Below are 19,349 nucleotides of genomic sequence, written 5' to 3' on the forward strand. Positions count from 1 at the left end.
CAGTTGTGTTAAGCATGGGCTTACAAAGACAGGCTCTCAAGGAGTTGACTTCCTCTACGAAAGTTCAGATGGCACTTCACTCTTTCTGGTTCTTCTTGACCTGGTCCACGGCCTCTGCCTGTGCATCCTCTGGGGTGCATTCCTGGCCAAGCTTCATATCTGGTATCCACACAACTCACTGTCTCTCTGTGCCAACTTGGGCTGGACAGATGACTCACTGTGGGGTTTTTTCCCCCATCAGAATTCACTCTGGTATGTTTTCTAGATTGGAGGGGTGAGGAGCAGGACTGTGACACAGAGGCTCATGTTCTTTCCAACTCCTTCAACAAAACTGGGCAAAGATATGTGCTCGCCATGTGAAGCAGTCTAGAAGGGGAAGAGCAGAGGGCCCAGACCTGTGGTTAGAGAGAGTGATCTGGAGGAAGATCCAGCGAAGGAGACAGAGCAGGAGCGGTCAGAGAGGGAGGAGGAGAACGGGGAGAGAAGAACAGGGAGAGGAGGGGTATCCCAGAAACCTAGAGAGAGTGACCGACAGTGTCAGAGGCCACAGAGAGGTCAAGGAGAATGAGGATGGAGAAGAGGTCACTGGCAACTTTGGAGAGAACGGTTTCAGCTGACTGATGAGGGGTGCAAGCTGGATTGTACAGGCTTAAGAAGAAAGTAAGGGGAAAGGAATTGGAGGCGCCACATCACAGGGCCTCCACGGAAGCTTTCTCAAGCTTAGCTGAGAAGGGAGTTCTTCATAGCATGGATTAGGGAGTTGTGGGCATTCAGGGTCAGGGTCAGCTAGAAAATGGTTAGATTATAGAGCTGACAGGCTAGGGCCTTGTTCAAGAACAGTCACTGCTTTCTAGAAAGGGTGCGAAATTGGCCAAGGACGACGGGGTTGAGTAGTGATTGCATAAAGGAACGGGCCAGAAGTAGAGAATAACGAGGGACTGAAATGGAGCTCGGCCAGGGAAATGCTATTTTCTGCATTGGATCCAGAAGATGAAATGAGAGGGAAAGTGAGAGCTTTCTCAGTTTGGGGTGTACATGTGGTGCTTTGGAGGGGACCTTTCAGGCTAAAGGTTCAAGTGGATGGCCAGGATGAGGAGAGCTGTGCGAGCCATGGCCTGGTTGGAGCTGTTTACTGAATGCCCCTTCCAGGCTTCAACCAAATGACAAATTCTGACTGTTCTTTCAAACATTCTGCCTTCCCTCTTCATTGGCCTTCTCCACATCCAGGACCTGTATATTCACTCCCTCTCCTCCCCCTTGGCCACACCCACATAGCCCCATCGTGGTTTGGTTAGTTTTTTTACAAATAATAATAATAAGCTCTGTGAGGGAAACAAGTGACTTCATTTCTTCTTTTTGTGCCGTGGCTGGGACTTTATAGATACTGAAACTGCCCTTCACCTCTAGCGCTCCATTGCTCTGCCTCTCTTCAGCGGTCTTTCTGTGTCCAACCCTGACCTCTAGCAAAAATTGGGGTACTTAACCTTTTGGGTTGATGTCATGATCCCCTTTATTCCTAGATTAGAGTTTCTCAATTCATAAAATAAAATAGAGAGTTGGCAAAGGAAACCAGTTGCACATTGTTCCACCTTGCTATGTCTGTTTCTGATAAAGCTGGCTGCTCTTGCCTCCTCCCTTCTTCCGTCTTGGATGCTCCTCTTTCTGTGGACCCCAGGCATAAGAAGTAGCATGTCTTCCTCCACCACATTCTTCTTTCTTCTGTCTTCAGGAGTATCTTTGTCTTCTTACCCTACCTTCTCCCCTCTTCCAACCCTCCGAACAGAACCCATCCCTCCCCAGGGATCCCTCCTCCATTTTACTCATTCCACTCCCTCAATATTCTTTGAAGACCTTGTTTCTTCCTCCCTTGGTAAAGTGTTAGCCGGGCCTCATCAAATCTTTCCAGTTGCTCAGAAACTGTATTCTTTACAGGTTTCTCTTGATTCTAGTGCTTTCCTGCTCAGTTCTGGTCTTTTCATCAGGAATGTATGAAATTCTTCTCCTTTACAGGCCCATTCCATCTCCATCATGACGCTCAGCTTTCATGCTCATAAGCCTTTGGAATATCGGGTGCCAGCTCATCCTTTCAATAATAGTCAGAACTGCTAGGTTGGGGGGGAGGGCACCACTCTGTTCTTTGTGCTTCCTCTTCTGGATGCCTGCATTGCTTTGTTAGGAACTCTGGATTTAGGCTGATAATTCCTGAGGTTTTCCCTTTGAGGGTTGAGGTGATCGGTGGATTCTTTCTGGCTTTGCTTTGTGCCCTCTAATAGGTTTCGGGTAGTTTTCACTTATGATTTCTTGAAATAGAGAATCCTGATTTTTCGGGGAGTCCAGTGATTCTTAAAAACTAGATGTGACCTGGTTTCCAGGTTACGGTTTTTTTTTCAAAAACATATTTGATATACTACATATTCCCTCTTTTCCCCTCAGTCTTTTGATTTTGTACTAATATTCTTGCTGTCTCTGGTCTGTTCTCAGAACTAGCTTTTATATCAAGCTCATTAAGACTTGTCCAGTGTTCTGCATACATGATTCCATTTGATTCTCTCTGTCAAAGTCAATGCTATTATGACCCTCATTTTCCAGATGAGGAAACTGAGGCTGTGGGAGGGAGGTTAAGCAGCATGCCCAGAGTCCCAGAGCAGCTAGGAAGTATCTAAGGCCAGATGTGACCTTGTTGCCCTCTTGGAAGTCTGATGACCTCTCTCCTTCCACACCTCGGCACCATCGGTGCAGCCCAGGTTTCAGCATGTCTGCTTGGCTTTCCTGACTTTCCTAAGAGGTTCCCTCCCCCTTCCTTTTTTTTTTTTTTTTTTTTTTTTTTTTTTTTTTTTTTTGGTCTCTTCTAGGTGTGTGGGTTGTCCTTGGACTGATGGATTTGTTCCTTTGAGGGAATCTCTAGTTCTACAATAAATTTTCATGCTGGTGATAATGTTTTCTTTATTTATCTCTTCAATTTTAGTTCCAGAAGTGGATTTCTCCCCACCCCCCCAAATAGTTCTGTCTCTTGCTGGGCTTTTAGATAAAGTGATTAACCCTTCCCGGCTCCTCCACTAACCTTTACCTCTGAGATTGAGGTCCCCTTGGATCTTTAAGATTCAGAGAGATAGATTTCAGAGCCCTCAGGACAGAGTCTTACAGACCTGATCATTGTTCTCCTGCTTCGGCAGGGCTTCCAGGGTCCAACCCTCTCTTGGGCTTTCTGACCACCTCTAGACAGTCTTCAGGAGAATAAGCCTGGTGGCGTTACTGGCCCATTCTCTTTATCCATTGGCTCCTTCTCTACTGCCTGCAAACAGGCCCAGTAAGAAACCTTTGCTTGAATCTGCGCCCCCTCAATCTAGCAGATTGTGTTATTGCCCCTATCTCCTTCACATCCAGGATTCCATCCAGCACCAGCAGTCTTGGCACTCATTTGCAATGTGGCTTCTGACCCCCTCCCATGACAGAGCTGGCTTTCTTGCCAGGGTCACCTTTGACTTTTCTTTAAAAAAAAAATTTGTTTTGTTCCTTTTGGGGTTTTCCTCTATTACTTATTTCTTTTTTTTTTTTTTTTTTTTTTTTACCGGCACACCCCTGATTATAGTCTTAAGTAGCAAGGATCCTCTTGGTATTATTGATCTGCCTATGTTTTTAATCAGTCCAGTCAAATAAGCATTTTTTTTCTTTTTGGTGAGGCAATTGGGGTTAAGTGATTTGCCCAGGGTCACACAGCTAGTGTCAAGTGTTTGATCTGAGGCCGGATTTGAACTCAGGTCCTCCTGACTTCAGGACCAGTGCTGTATCCACTGCAACACCTAGCTGCCCCTCCATCACCTGTTTCTCAATATTTGCTTTTTCATTTCCTTTCCATTATCCCTTGTAATAAGAAAAAAAGCAATCCAGTAAAAATATCCAGCATATTCATTCATCAAGTCTAGCTATGATCCTACACACACACACTCACTCACTCACTCTCTCTCTCTCTCTCTCCCTCTCTCTCTCTCCCTCCCTCCCTCCCTCCCTCCCTCCCTCTCCCTCTCTCCCTCACCTTTTCTCACCTTTCTTGAGGTCCAAACTTTGAGTTCTAATTTTCCATTGTTAGTCTTCCATTTATACTGTTATCATGTTTGTCATCCTAGTATTTCTTACATCCTTTTCCTCTGCTTCTCTGCATTCCCATCTTCAGCATTTCTTGAATTAATGTACTCCAGAGCTATTTCTTGTAGCCACTTTTCTTCAGCAGATCTCATTAAGTACCATACATGCATCGATTCTTGCTCCTGGCCACTGGTGTCCCCCATCAGAGAGCATAGCATTTGATAGTTGAAAGGCCCCTTCGTACCCAACTAGACCAAGTGTACCCAAAAAGAAATCTCCATGAGAAATCAGACACTCATTTCACATTGAGATATTCTCATTGATAAGTAATTTTTTTCCAGCTTCAAGCCTCTATTTGCATCTTTGCCGTTCTGGCAAAGATATGGAGGACTGCACTCTGGGGCCATGCAGAACAATTCTAAGCCAACTTCCCTGTGGGCCTGGTAATGCTTCCCATTTCTCCTCCCTATTCAGCCCCAGTCTTCTCTTTTAAAGGGTCATCATTCTCAGTTCCCTCAGCTGAGCCTTGTGTCTGGGCTGTCATCCCCCAGGCGCTCACTGGTGTCTAGACCAGACGTGAGAAGAGCATGACTGGACTCTTTTTCTCTTATTCCGTGTTTGCCATCGCATCCTGCTGAATCGGGGAGCTTTCCAACTCCTAGGTCTGGATCAGAATAAATCATCTTCTCTCATTTTGTATTTGGATAAAAAGCAGGTTTGTTTGGTTCTTTAGCCCTTAAGTCATGTCAACAAATGTTAATTAAGCTCCTGCTATGTACTAGGCACTTGGCTAAGTTCTGAGGATACAGAGAAAGACAGAAGACAGTTTTTGGCGCCACCGTGCTGCAAAGGGGGGGAGGGGCCCTCCCCATGTATCTTCACACTTAGCCATAGTTCTTCCCAATACTTTAGCTGCATTTATGTGTCCCATTGACATTTTGAATTCACTGTGTCAAAGACCCATCATTGTCTTTCTCTCACAAATCTCCCTCATTCATCCATTTCTGATGACATCCTTTCATTCCTCCTTTTTCTCTACTTTAGAGTCTTCGCCTCTCCCCAACACATTGCCCTCTGCCAGACCATCCTCACCTCTCCTTGGCACAGGTACCAAAGTGAAGATCCCCACGGCTGCCTCTGACCAATGGCCCTCTTTTACTCAGGAAGTCTCAGCAGCTCCTTTTGCTTCTCTTCTGTTTGGCATTTGAAGCCCTTCACACTCTGGAGCCAGCTTCTGTTTTCAGCTTTCTTTCTTTTTCTTCCTCCTTAGTGTACTCTACTCTCTAACCAAACTGGCCTTCATACAACATTCCATCTCCTTCCTTCACACGTTTACCGACTAGTTGCCTTGCCCTCAATGTTCTCCGTCCTTAACCTCTTCAAATCCCATTCAGCAAAAGATTTTTCTCAAGTGGCAACTACTATGGAAGGCCTTTTCTGATCCCATGATTCCTTAGTCCTTCCTCTGACCCTCCCTAGACATTACAAGCTAGACATTGGGCTCAGGTGCTTCAGATAGAAATAAAAGCAAACATTCCCTGCCCTCAAGGAACTTGCATTCTAATGGGGGGGGGGGGGTGGTCAGTGAAGAGCACTCAGGCCAGAACATTTCTTGGCCTGGTGAGTGGGCCTGTAGCAGAGTAGTTTGACAGCCATGACAAATCAATGATGATTTGATCCATGGTTCATGATTTCAAGGTGGAAGAGGAGTGAGGGACAATACATTGTGGGGTGGTAAGGTAATTGGCAAGACAGACAGGCATCGAGATAACAAAACCCCAAAGCCTTCATTCCTTCCTAAAATGAAGGGGTGACAAATTCTAGGTGTGATCTCTGGTGTGCCAAGGTGGTTGGCACGACTACCAATGTTTAATAAATCGGTGTGTGTATACATAGTGAGGATAATGCTCTCTGTATATAAGGGTTGGATGAAATAGTGACTTGAGTAGCTGGGAAAATCCTGTGTCTTCCTAATCTTCATCAAATGTCCTTCGAGCTTGACTCTCGACTTCTTTCCCCAGTTAGGGGTAAAGATGTGCTGATGCTTTGGCATCCTTTATTGCCCCGGGGTCCTCAGTGTCTGTTTAAGTCCAGTGGTTCAGAGCTCAGCACATGTGATCACTTTGAGATCCTCTAGTTTCTGAGTTGTGGGTTAAGGTTGTGAGGAGGCAGGCCAGCTGCCAGACTCCTTGGGTCTTCTTACTGAGCATCATTGGCAGGCCTGTCCACAGCTGCTTCTTTGGAAACTAATGAGCTCATGTAGAATGTTTTCCCATCCCTTCTGAAGTGCTAGAATGCCACAGTTCTCCTGAGAAGGTTGGGGAGCCAGTGGGCCTTTGGCCTTTTGGGGCGCTCACTGGGGAGTGGTAACTGGTACCCTGTGGCAGATGGCATTGATTCACAATGTTGTACTCTTGGTCCTTGCTTCAGAGTTGGGCATTGGCAGGACAGTTTGCTAGACTTTTTTATTTGAAAACCATTGCTCTTGTGTTGGAGGTCAGGGGAAAGGAGTAGGCCTTTATCTTCATTTTGTTTTTAAATTTTAAAAATATTCTTTATCTGCCAAAATGGATAACCAAGTACCCTGATTATGTGAGCTGAGATTGTCAGGGGTAGAGTGGATAAGAACCATTTGCCAGCTTGGGTTGGGGGGTGGGGGGTGGGGGGGTGTCTTGAGCTAGTATCATTTGCCGCAGCTGTCATAGTATTTCATTTTTCTGTGCCCTCTTTGGTGACCTCATTTAGGACTTTTGCCAATCAATTTGGTTTATCATGAAAATGACTAGAACCACCTCAGCACTCTAGACACCTCTTTGCATCAGGGGCCATTTCCCAAAGCCCAATGACATTGTGGGAGAAGGCACTTTGGTCCATCGCTCCACCCTGCCTGCCCACCTGTCTACAAACTGCCAGCCTCCCCAAGCCTCCCTGGCTGTCGCACCTTGCTTCTTCACCTGTTCCTTGCCTGTCTCCATTTTGCTGCAGGATCCCATTGTGCCTGGCAATGCTTGATTCTGCCTGGAGTTGAGCTTCATTTTCTTTCAGTATTTAATCCTTTCGAAGGAAATGCCTTCCAAAAGAGGAAATTGACTCCCATTATTTTATTTGTTTCTCTGCTTTCCTCCTACCTCAATCTGAGGCTTTGTTTTGCCCCTTCAGGGAATGCACCCCTGCAGATCATCACTTTCTTGATTTTTATCATGCATGTCCACATTTTGTTTGATTCTGTTTCTCCCCATGGCCATGACCTGGTCTTTGCTTTGTTTCTTCTGACCTTGGTGCCTCTTTGCCAGGCAAATGAGATGGCCAGATGGTTTTTGTTCTGTGGGACGGTAAGAACAACAAGGAGGAGGAGGGAGGGGGCCGAGAAGGAAGCAGGGTCAGATCTGGGAGAGTTGGAGCCTTGGCACCATTCTTCCAGCCTGTCTGTGGACAAGTCCATGTCTTTGTGTCTGAAATATTTTACAGTCTTCCTTTGCTTCCCATCTGCACTAAAACCTGAAGCTAGAACATGCTGTGAGGTACTGTGTGTGCGCAAGCGCATCTGTTTCATTGTTACCTGCTTTGAGAGGGTGATTTGTAACTTTCTTTTTCCCTATTTATTCCTTTTAAAAATGTTTTGTTCCTAGTAGTAAAACGGCTTTTATCATTGTTTTTGGAATAACTCCACGATTCTTATTTCTAATTGTTTCTGAAGTTTTTGTCTGAATTAATGTGTGGTTACAAAGAGATCTTAGAATCTGGCTCTGTCTCCTCTTCTCTTCCCCACCCTCTTCTCAGTGTTGAAGTGTTTTCTTCACCCCTTCTCCAGGGTTGTTGGAACAGAAGAGCGAGTCCCCATTCCGCTCATGGATTACATCCTCAATGTGGTAAGCTGACCCAGTGCTGCTGCTGGAGAGGGGGGGGGGATGAGGCGAGGCATAAACCCATAGGAAAGAGATGAGATGACACTCCCCACCCCCAGTAATGGGAAGGGCGAAGGGCAAAAGGTTGGGGGAAAGAAGGAAAGCAAGGAAGTGACTCTTGCTTCTATTAGCTTTAGTCATGGTGAAGGAATCATTTCATTTCTGTTATGCCAGACCAGTGACTCCCAAACCCCTATGGCCTTTGTTTTCAGATTTAGGAATATGATTGGGGATTGGGGGCGGGTGGGCGTTGTACTAGTAAACAGTCCTAAATTACTAAGAGAAGATTTGGGGCTTTATATTAGCTGAGCTCTCCAATCATAATCTTAGTTTGATTCAAATTAAGGTCTGGTTTTCTTTGGTTTCTTGTGGACACCTTTGCCCTATTACCCTTGGGGTTATGGGTTGGTGGGCTTGGGTATGATTGCCTGTGAGTAAACGGTATTGGTCTGGAGCTAGCCAGATTTATTCAACAAAACCTTACCTGCTCTGTTTCCAGCTATAACTTGCCCTGCTTTTTTGTTCCTAGATGAAGTTTGTGGAATCCATTTTAAGCAATAACACAACAGATGACCACTGCCAGGAGTTTGTGAATCAGAAGGGGCTGCTGCCTCTCGTGACTATCCTAGGGCTCCCCAACCTGCCCATTGACTTTCCCACATCAGCTGCCTGTCAGGCTGTGGCAGGGGTCTGCAAGTCCATACTGGTAAGGCCCAGCAGAATGGCCACCCACCCACAGGCCGCTTTGCTCCCTGTCTTTCACTCGGGCAAGAGAAGTGGAGCCCTGATGGTCTTGATTATCTATTAAGGTATCATGGGATGAGAAGAGATGTTGGGTTTCTCTTTTATGGATATATTTTGGGTTTTGCACATTGCTGATTTCCCCATAGTAACACTCATCCCCCCAAAACTGTCTTTCCTGTGGCAATGGGAAATGAACCAATCTAGCAGTGGCCATTTTGATCTTTGTCTCATCTTTTTTTTTTTTTCCCCTCTTTTTTAGAAATTATTTTATTTTGAATTATCAACAATCACTTCCATAAGCTTTTGAGTTTTACATTTATCTCCACCTCCTTCCCCAAGACAGTGTCTTATCTGATACAGGCTATACATATACATTCCTATTAAACATATTTTCACATTAATGATTTTGTAAGAATTAGAACCAATAGGAGGAACCATCAGAAAGAGGAAACAAAACTCAACAGAAGAAAAAAAAATAGCATATAGTATGCTTCGATCTGTGTTGAGACCCCATCAGTTCTCTCTCTGGAGGTGGCTAGTGTTTGTATCAAGGGTCGTTTGGAACTGTCTTAGGGCACTGCGTTGCTGAGAAGAGCTAAGTCTGTCAACGTTAGTCATCACACAATGTGGCTGTTACTGTCTACAATGTTCTCCTGGTTTTGCTCACCTCACTCAGCGTCAGACCATACAAGTCTTTCCAGGTTTTCCTGAAGTCAGTCTGTTCATCATTTCTTCTAGCACAATGGTATTCCATTACATTCATATACCACAACTTGTTGAGCCATTCCCCAATGGATGGGCATCCTCTCAATTTCTAATTCTTTGCCACCACAAAAAGAGCTGCTATGGGTATTTTTGTACATGTGGGTTCTTCTTCCATTTGTATGATCTCCTTGCAGTATTGCCCTAGAAGTGCTATTGCTGGGTCAAAGGGTCTGCACATTTTTATAGCCCTTTGGGCATAGTTCCAAATTCCTCTCCAAGATGGTTGGATCATTTCACAACTCCACCAACAATGCATTAGTGTTCCAATTTTCCCCCATCTTCTTCAGCATTTATCATTTTCCTGTTTTGTCATGTTGGCCAATCTGACAGGTGTGATGGGGTACCTCAGAGTCGTTTTGATTTGCATTTCTCTAATCAATAGTGATTTAGAGCATTTTTTCATATGAGTATAGATGGCTTTAATTTCTTCACCTGAGAACTGCCTGTTCATATCCTTTGACCATTTATCAATTGGGGAATGACTTGTATTCTTATAAATTTGACTTAATTCTCCATATATTTTAGAAATGAGGCTCTCACCAGAGTGTCTCATCTTTTAGAACCAAGATTGGTCGTTGCATGTCATCTGAGATCAACCACCATTTACTGTTTGGTTTATGTTCTAGTTTGGTTCTGGTTTTCTTTGTGTAGCTTTCTATTGGTCTTGCCTTGTTTCTCTGAATTCATCCATCGGGCTTGAAGTGTCAAAACAGGCAGGAAAGAATATAACAACATTGATGGCAATTTAAGAAGGGGGAACTTTGGATTCCACCTACAAGTTTTGTTTTCCCTCCTTATCTCCCCTTCTTCTAATTTTTCTTCTAATTCTTTTGCTCTTGAGATTTGTCCAGAGATGATCTGACTTTGTTAGAAAAGAGAATTCCCTTTGATATTCTACTCAGTGCTGATGCCCACATCATTGCACACACAAAATGGCCTTTCGGATCTACCCTTCTACATTTGTTGTAATATAACAAATTCCAAATGATACAAACACAGAGGATCAGCTCATTAAATAAATTGGAGAAATTCTATTTTGGGAGAGAATTCATAATGAAGCCAGACATAACAGAGGAGAATATAAAGTTGACAATTAGATCAAAAACACTGTTAATGCAACTAGCCTGGGAGAAGAGGGGACGTCCCGCTGGTGTCCAATCCGTGTTCACAATTTATGTGATTGATTTCATTCCCCTATACAAGTTGTCAACAAGTAAATTCTTTCAAAATAGAGACCATCAGCAATCATGAGAAAATACTGCAAATCATGAATAATGGACATTTGAAACTACGACAGTTCTTAGAGTTCAGCTCAAATTGGCTACGATGCCTTGGAGACTGAAACCATGAATGTTGGAAGGACTGTAGAAAGAAAGGCACAATAATGCACCCTGGGTCAAGTTTTTATTTAGTCCAATCATTCTTTTTTAGTAGTATTATTATTATTCTTTATTTGGTATTTTGTTTTTCCCTAATTACATGTAAAAACAATTTTTAATACTAATTTTATAATTTTTTGAGTTCCAAATTCTCTCTCTTCTTCCCTCTCAACCCCCCTTATTGAGAAGGTAGGCAATTTTATATAGGTTATACATATGTCATCATGTAAAACATATTTCCATGTTAGTCATATTGTAAAAGAGAACATAAACCCCCCCCCCCACACACACACACACAAAAAAAAAACCATGGAAAATAAAAGTTTAAACAGTCTGCTTCAGATGGTGTATTCAGACATCATCAGTTCTTTCTCTGGGGACAGATAGCATTTTTCATTATAATTCCTTCAGGGTTGTCTTGGATCAAGTCCAACCATTCTTGAAAAAATACTTTGGGCAGCATATGTAACAAAAGTGACTAAATTGTGCAATATCTTTGACCTGGTGGTCCCCCTGCAGGGTACATAGGGTAGGGAGATGTTTGGCAGAAGTAAAGGTCCCATATTCATTCAAGTACTTTCTGTGATAGAAAAAAAATATAGGCAATGCAACAAACAAAATGGTGAAATAAAAAATAACCCTAAGAGGCACCTAGCACAATCAGTTTTGAGACTTCCCATCACTCCCATGAAACTGGCAAGGCTATTTGAAGATCAAAACTATCAGTATTGGGAATAATGTGGACTCCTTAATGTGGAGTCCCATTGGTGGAGATGTGAATTGTTCGATCTGTTAAGGAGAAACAGTGGGGTGAGGTGGGGTATGGGTAGGGGAGATGCCAGACAGGCAGAAATACTCAGCTTGGCCCCTTTTTATCCTGGGAAATCCTGTCATTCTCACGGAGAAAGAAAGGTGAACCCAAAAAAGCATCCAAAGTAATCAAGTCTGCAAATAGTAGTGAGTCAGATACTTTTTCACCCCAGCTAGCGTTGTTGTCTGTGGCTCTGTTCTCTTTCTTCAAGCCCTTTGACAATGAGCAATCTTGGATTTTACTCTTGAGGAGATGAAGCAAACAAACTTGAAAAGATGGATGAATTACTTCCTTGTTCACATGTGGACAGGACAAGACAATGTTGGAATCTGTAGATCACTGGGAAGCTCAAAGGAGAACGGAATTTCTTGGCCCAGTCCAGCCTGCTTGTCTTGCCATTTGCTATTGAACAGAATCCCATCCATGGCAGGCCCCTCTCTTTTGGATGGTGCCCTCGCAGCAGCAAGGCTGTGTGTCCTGTTCATTCTGGCTTTTCAGGTCTAGGCCTCTCCAGGAGATCCCTTTTGAGTTTTTGCTAAGGAGAGAGGTTGTATCATGAGGGAAGAAAACAGCTAGGAGAACCCTGTATTCATTAGTCATAGCAACATTTAAAAGACCCCAGAACCCAGTGACCCATTGTAGTTCTAGAGGCTTGATGAGGAAACCCACCTCCCCCCTTGGGAGAGAAGTGGACGCTGCCCATTGCCATGATGGTTTATTTTGCTTCCTTATGAAGGAGGGTTGGGGAGGGAAGCAGAGGCCAAGTTGTTTGGATGTGACAGTGATGTTAAAAAACAGAAGTGTCAATGAAATATTGTAATCCTCGGATCATTTATTGCAGACTCTGTCCCATGAACCCAAGGTCTTACAGGAGGGCCTTCTACAGCTCGACTCTATTCTCTCCTCTCTGGAGCCTCTGCACCGGCCAATCGAGGCCCCTGGGGGCTCTGTGCTTTTGCGAGAGCTCGCCTGTGCTGGCAATGTCGCAGACGCCACACTGTCTGCCCAGGCCACCCCTTTACTGCACGCCCTCACAGCTGCTCATGCATACATCATGATGTTCGTTCACACCTGCAGGGTCGGCCAGGTAATGAGATTCTTCAGGAAGAATATGCTGTTTTGGAACTCAGGAATACCTTCCATTCCCTGTAAGGTTGCTTTCTCAAGACACCAGGGTGTCTGCTTTCTTGGCAAGTTGCTACAGGGAAAGCAGAGTTTCTTTGAAGATGCTAATTTTCCTGGTTAGATAAAAGTCAGCCGGATTATTTGTTCCTGATGGCTGGTTTCTCTCCGTACCTCTTCCTCTTCAGTCTATTTGAATTTCTTCTGATGAAATCAGCAAACATTTCGTCTCTGTCAGTGGCAAGTGGGCTGGTTCAAATTCTGATGTTTTCAGGGGACATGGGAAATATTTTGAAACTTCAATATTGGGTCGTTTACTTTGAATCTAGTAAAGGTACTATGTGCCATGGGTGCCTACCATCCTGTCCTAAAGGGGCCTAGTGAGTAAGGAGCATGAAAGGTACCCGTAATTTGGTCCACCATTATTTCACCCGGACTGTTGTCTTCTGTAGAGTAGATGAGGGAATGTTAGAGTTTCAAGGTATTGATATCTCTTCCCTGTCAAGTTGGGAAATAGCTGTCTGTGGGATACACCATTTCTTTTCTTTGTTCTAGAGCGAGATCCGTGCCATCTCAGTGAACCAGTGGGGTTCCCAGTTGGGTCTGAGTGTCCTAAGCAAGCTGAGCCAGCTCTACTGTTCTCTTGTCTGGGAAAGCACAGTTCTGCTCTCACTGTGTACCCCGAACAGGTAAGGGAATAGGAGCATGGAGAAGAACTCCCCAAGACTCTTCTGGTTGCCCAGGGCAGAAAGATCTCAGTTCGTATCTTGCCTCCGACAACTTTGAGCTGTGTTACCCTCATCGAGTCCTTTAGACTCTCCACCGTAGTTTTTGAAGTGTAAAATGGGAGATAAGGAGTTAGCCTCCAAGGTCCCTTCCGACTCTGAATCTCTGATCCTGGGAGCAGAATCCAGGCTGGGTCTTGTCTTTGGGCCTTTATCACCATCTCTCTGTCCCAAATGGGTGACAGGAAGAATTGGTTTTTAGGTACTGATTTGCCTCCAGGTTCTCTCTGCACTGGTTCCTCAGTTCGTCTGAGAAGCCATAGAAGAGAGTGGCCGTCAGCAGCCTGGCAGGCGGTAATGCTGATGTGTGCAGCTCCATGTCTGGCACTTTGGGTCCTCCAGTGGCTGGTTTGGGAGCTCTTGGGAGTGCTTCCTTAGGATTGCAGCTTTGCCTTTGATAAAGCAGCTGCTTCTGATTTATCTAAGGAAAAAGCCACGCTTTGTTTAGCTACTGGGCCTTGAGGTCGCTAATCTGGTTAGTGGCCAAGAAGGTAGACCTTTGTCTCATTTCTGGTGTGCTTTCAGCCTCCCTTCTGGGTGCGAGTTTGGGCAGGCAGACATGCAGAAGCTGGTCCCAAAGGAGGAGAAGGCAGCCACCGCGACTGGTACTCATGGTACCAAGAAGACAGGTAACTGGAAGCTTGTTAATGGTACAAGTTCTAGCCCTGAATTCGATCTGGTCACAAATAAGGCACGTGACAGCCATTATTGAACCTCAGTCAAAGGATTAGCTACTGGAGTATTGTTCTGTTTTGAATCAGAAACCCTTTAGCCAGTTTTTTTTTTTTTTAAGTAAAGCCCCACACAGTAGACTCCTACTTAGTCTGACTAGTTGGCCTGTTGTCTCTCACCCCCAAAAGAAAGACTACACAATCCAGCATGTTTGTTCTTTGGCTCTCCTTGCCAAGAAAAATGGAGCCAAATGCAGTGAGCCAATGTCACAATAGCATTTTTCTCTGGTACCTACTAGGGTATCTTTCCTCATGGTCTCTTCACCAGGTTCCTGTTGAGCTTTTAATCCTATCTGGGATTTAGTGGAACCTAGAGGATATCTCTTTTTGGAAGTGGGTGGATAACGGTCTTCAAATGGAGTTGCCAAGTCTGGTTGAACACCCCCACTCACATTTATCTACTTCCACGGGTGTTCCAACCCTGCATTAAATGTATTCATTCTGAGCCAAAATGGCCAGCGTTACGATCTATCCTTCCTATCCATGCATTGGAGGATAGCAGACTGCCAGACAGACTTGTGTCAGGGCTCGTTTCTTGGTGAGGCCTCTTCTTTTGTTGACGTCAGTAGTCTTTTTCGTTTAGAATCCATTTGGGTCACCCCTGCCATGTGCAAAGTTCAATGCTCAGAACTGGGGCTGAGATTAACATGAGGCCAAAAGGCCCAAGGAGCCAGAGCAATTCCAGTCACCTTGTTCCTTGTTTCTCTCTTTCAATCTGTGCAGAAGGAGAAAGTGATGGGACAACAGCCACCGTGGAGGCCTCGACTCAGGGCTTATTGGAAGGCATTGGACTGGATGGTGAAACATTGGCTCCCATGGAGACTGATGAGCCCAGTGCCTCAGACCCCAAGGGCAAGTCTAAGATTACCCCTGCCATGGCAGCGCGAATCAAACAGATTAAACCTTTGCTTTCTGGTGAGTGACTCTGCTGTCTCCCCCTAGGCCTGATGGACAAAAATGCCCCGCTGGCCCGGCTTCACTTTGTGGCCCAAGCTTCACAGAGGCCTTGGGGAAATGCAGCCCTCCATTGCTTTTTGGCTATTTGAGGCAAATCAGGGTGCTTTAGAAGTCATTTGGAATCTCCTACGAGTTTCCTTTCATTTTCTCTCTTGAAAGTGAATATTTTTTGTCTTTGCGTCACCATCGTTTCTGCCTATCCCTTGTCATTTCCCATCTGCAGCATTCCTTTGGAACAGAGAAGCACCTTTAAGCAAAACCAAACAGCACAGAGCTCAGAAGTGCACGTTGACAGCGTATGCACCTTCTGTCTCTACTGAGACCATAGTGGGTCATTCCAGCTAGTCACTTTTATTTCTTTTTAGTTACTTCATTCAGATTGAACAGAAATGAGTCACTTGCCTACCAAAACACAGGAACAAACCAAATTAACACTATAGTCAGGCAACAAACATTTATTAAGCACTTGCTGTGTGCTGGGCACTCTGCTGATCTTGGCATATTGTCAGTGTCAAGAACGGCAAACACTTGGTCTGTGTGTGCCCTGGAGGAACTCACCTGCAAACATTTCTATACATACAATATAGTATGCATTGGAAATCCCCAAGGAATGGCGCTAGCCGTGGTGAGAGAGGGAGGAAATGGGATTTGGCGAGGTCTCCTGGGTAGTACAGATTTGAAGGAAGCTGGGAGGCAGAGCATTTCTGGCATGGTGGACAGCTGGACAAAAATACTCAGAGCTGAGAGATGGAGGGGGCTTGAGTGTGTAGTGCAGCCAGGAGGTCAGTGTCACTCAATGGAAGAGTATGTGTTGGGAAGTCAGGTGTAGGAAGACCGGAAAGGTTGGAAGGGGGCTGGGTCATAACGGGCTTTGAATGCCAAACAGAGCTTTTTGTATGTAGGGAGCCACTAGTGTTTATCATTGAGGGGAGGGGACACATAATCGGACCTGTGCTTTAGGCAAAATTACCTTGGTGGTTGAGTGGAGAATGGACTAGATGGAGAGAGGCCTGAGGCAGGCAGACTCACCAGCAGGTGTGAGATGAGGAGGGCCTACATCAGGGAGTTGAAGTGTGAGAGGAGAGGAGGGGGTATATTCGAGAGGTGCTGCGAAGATGACATGAACAGAAACTAAGGAAACATACTAAAGAGATGTTCTGTAGGTAGAAACAAGAACTGACTGACTCATTCACTATGTGGGATGAATATGAGTGAGGAATGAAGGTCGCTTGACAACCTTGCTGATGATGCCCTGAATAGTGGTAGGGCAGTTGGGGGAAGGGAGATATCAAGCTCTGCTTTGAAAAAATTGAGTTTGGAATGTCCATAGGACATCTGGTTTCCAACATCTAAAAGGCAGTTGGTGAAGTGAGAGTCTTAGAGAGCTTTGGGCTGGAGAAGTAGATCAGAAAACAACCTGCAGAGAGATGATGATGCAGCCCACTGAAGCAAGATGGTGCCAGAAGAGTGGGCAGGCCAGAGTTTTGGCGGACAGCTGGGTTAGTGGGAGGGACCTGGAGCTGTTCTGAGCAGAAGAGCCTAAGAAGGAGCAATGTGGAGATGCCAGGGCCTTTCAACACTATGGAGTGGGGAGGAGGTGACTTTTCCTCCCAGGATGTTTCCTGGACGTCATGGAAATTGGTCACCCTTCCTAGCAGGCAGACAATTTCCCCCTTCCGCTGGTGCAGATAGCCGACTCTCTGGTCCTTCAAAATCTTGAAGCCTCAAAGGTTCCATTCGTGTTCTACTTCCTTTTCTGATGTCTTCTTTCAGTTGCTTTCTATTTTTTGACCTACGTACATGCAGTATGCCCCAGTGGAATGGAGGGAAGCCTGTTTCCCTTTTGCCTCTGTGTCCTAGGGGCCTTGCACAGTCCCTGCCATCTTTTTCTTGCTTCAGAATTGACTTGGATGAATTCTGTGTTTCAGCCTCCTCAAGGTTAGGCCGAGCTCTTGCTGAGCTCTTTGGGCTTCTCGTTAAACTCTGTGTGGGATCCCCTGTTCGCCAGCGGAGGAGTCACCATGCAACCAGCACCACAACAGCACCAACACCTGCAGCCCGGTCAACAGCTTCTGCTCTCACCAAACTCCTCACTAAGGGCTTGTCCTGGCAGCCCCCACCATACACACCCACGCCCAGATTCAGGTGAGCTGTCCCCTGAGGCTGCTGGGCCCTAGCACTGGGCACCACTCCTTTAACATTCAGTATTACCCCCGTCCTGGCCTTGTGCAGAAGTGGAGACGAGGCTTTGGACTTTGTGGGCTTCTGTGGCAATAATCTTGCTGGTTTCTACTTAACCTCAAATGACCATTCTGTGGTCAACTCTGCCACTAACTTACTGCTGTCTAGTCCTTGGAGGCCCTTGCCCTCTGTATAAGGAGAGCCTTGACCTAAAGGGTCTGGGAGCTTCTCCTGACATGCATTCTGTGGTCTGAAGAAATGACCACCGAACTGCAGCTGTCCTTTTTTTAGCTTCTGCCTACCTTGGAGTGCAGGAATTAGGGTTCATGTCCTTATAATACGATCTTACTCAGTGTCCTACGGATGAGCCCCCTCACCAGCGAAAGAGCATCAGTGTGCTGTTTATTAGGCCATGTTGATATGTGGCTCATGTAGGACCATTTTTCTCTTGTACAGGCTGACTTTCTTCATCTGTTCAGTCGGGTTCACCTCCCCCATGCTGTTTGATGAAAGGAAGTACCCATACCACCTCATGCTGCAAAAATTCCTGTGCTCTGGAGGTCACAACGCTCTTTTTGAGTAAGCACAACCCTGTATACACTAAGAATCAGGCCTCTTGGTCTTTGGGCAAGGCTGTTCAGCCCCAGTGATCCCCTAAGGAAGGTCACTGCATTGTAGTGGGAGGGCATAAGTAAAAAAACCCAACCAGCAGCCATTTGAATGTCACCATTCGGTGACTTCCTTTTCCCTGATGAAAGGAAGTAGGTGCTTATTCTTGGCAGGTTTGGTACTTGGAAGGGGACTGGTGGGTGGGAAGGGATATCATACTCCCCCTCCTGAATGATGGCCCTTTTATTAGGCTGGGAGTTCTTTCCCAAGGACCCCTGGGGTAGTCAGGTATAGAAGCCTTATAGAATTGTTCTCAGAAGAATGTTGTTGAGTGCATTTAAAAAAAAACAAAAAACTTTGGATTAGAAAGGAAACTAAATAGAGCTTTCAAAACCACTGGTTCCTCTTGGACCCTAGGTTGAGTTCCCTGCATTGTGCATTTGAGCTCAATTGACTACTTAGTAAAGATAGCCCCAAATCTAAACTCACCAAGACCCTGTAATTTAAAGAAACCAATGTCCATGAATGAACATGGTGAGGTAGCAACATGTACCCATATAGACACTGAATTGTTCCCTTACCTCCTGCTGGGGTTTGGACATGTTCCTTCCTTGCCTCCCTTTTTCCCACCTAGAACTTTCAACTGGGCTCTCTCAATGGGAGGCAAAGTTCCTGTTGCTGAGGGCCTTGAACACCCTGACCTGCCAGATGGCACAGGAGAGTTCCTAGATGCCTGGCTCATGCTGGTAGAGAAGATGGTGAACCCAACCACTGTGCTAGAGTCCCCCCACTCCCTGCCAGCCAAGCTTCCTGGGGGCCAGAGCCACCCCCAGTTCAGTGCCCTGCGATTCCTTGTTGTAACTCAGAAGGTGAGTGACTCTTACCCCAGAAGGATTTCTCTCTACTCTGGCTTCAAATGATGAACTTGGCACTGGGACTGGGCACCTTTCTTGTTTTATACATTTTCTTCAGGACACAGATTGGTGTGAATAACAGCTGCCTGTCCACTAGCGCTAAACTCTACTGCTTCTCCTTTTTGGATTGTCTGTCCCTCCCTCGTGGACCACTGGCCCTTCCCCAGTGATCCTCTGCCTTGTACCAAACCAAACTGGATGGAGCTGCCTTATTCCCACACTCAGTATACCTAAGCCAAGATTGTTCTGTTACAGAATTGTAGTCACTGAGAAGTCTTTTTTTTCTTTTCATTGTTTTTAGAGATTATGCTTTGTTCCATGGGATTGTTTGACTTGGCGGGGGGGGGGGGGGGGGGGGGGGGG

The 19,349-nt window shown here is 45.5% G+C and overlaps 1 protein-coding gene across 1 annotated transcript in view; it reads left to right on the forward strand.

Moving 5' to 3' along the window:
• Nucleotides 1–19,349, forward strand: part of HUWE1 (HECT, UBA and WWE domain containing 1, E3 ubiquitin protein ligase) — a gene marked incomplete at its 3' end in the record, with an annotated part of 111,679 nt that overhangs the window by 62,273 nt on the left and 30,057 nt on the right. The window contains exons 24-32 of the mRNA XM_027877255.1: nucleotides 7,895–7,952; nucleotides 8,518–8,694; nucleotides 12,529–12,774; nucleotides 13,365–13,498; nucleotides 14,120–14,223; nucleotides 15,049–15,240; nucleotides 17,211–17,427; nucleotides 17,920–18,042; nucleotides 18,707–18,941. Coding sequence (XP_027733056.1) covers nucleotides 7,895–7,952; nucleotides 8,518–8,694; nucleotides 12,529–12,774; nucleotides 13,365–13,498; nucleotides 14,120–14,223; nucleotides 15,049–15,240; nucleotides 17,211–17,427; nucleotides 17,920–18,042; nucleotides 18,707–18,941 — 1,486 coding nt within the window. The remainder of the gene's footprint in view (nucleotides 1–7,894; nucleotides 7,953–8,517; nucleotides 8,695–12,528; nucleotides 12,775–13,364; nucleotides 13,499–14,119; nucleotides 14,224–15,048; nucleotides 15,241–17,210; nucleotides 17,428–17,919; nucleotides 18,043–18,706; nucleotides 18,942–19,349) is intronic.

Source organism: Vombatus ursinus, unplaced genomic scaffold (genome assembly GCF_900497805.2).
Source record: "Vombatus ursinus unplaced genomic scaffold, bare-nosed wombat genome assembly UNPS02004241.1, whole genome shotgun sequence".
NCBI lineage: Eukaryota > Metazoa > Chordata > Mammalia > Diprotodontia > Vombatidae > Vombatus > Vombatus ursinus.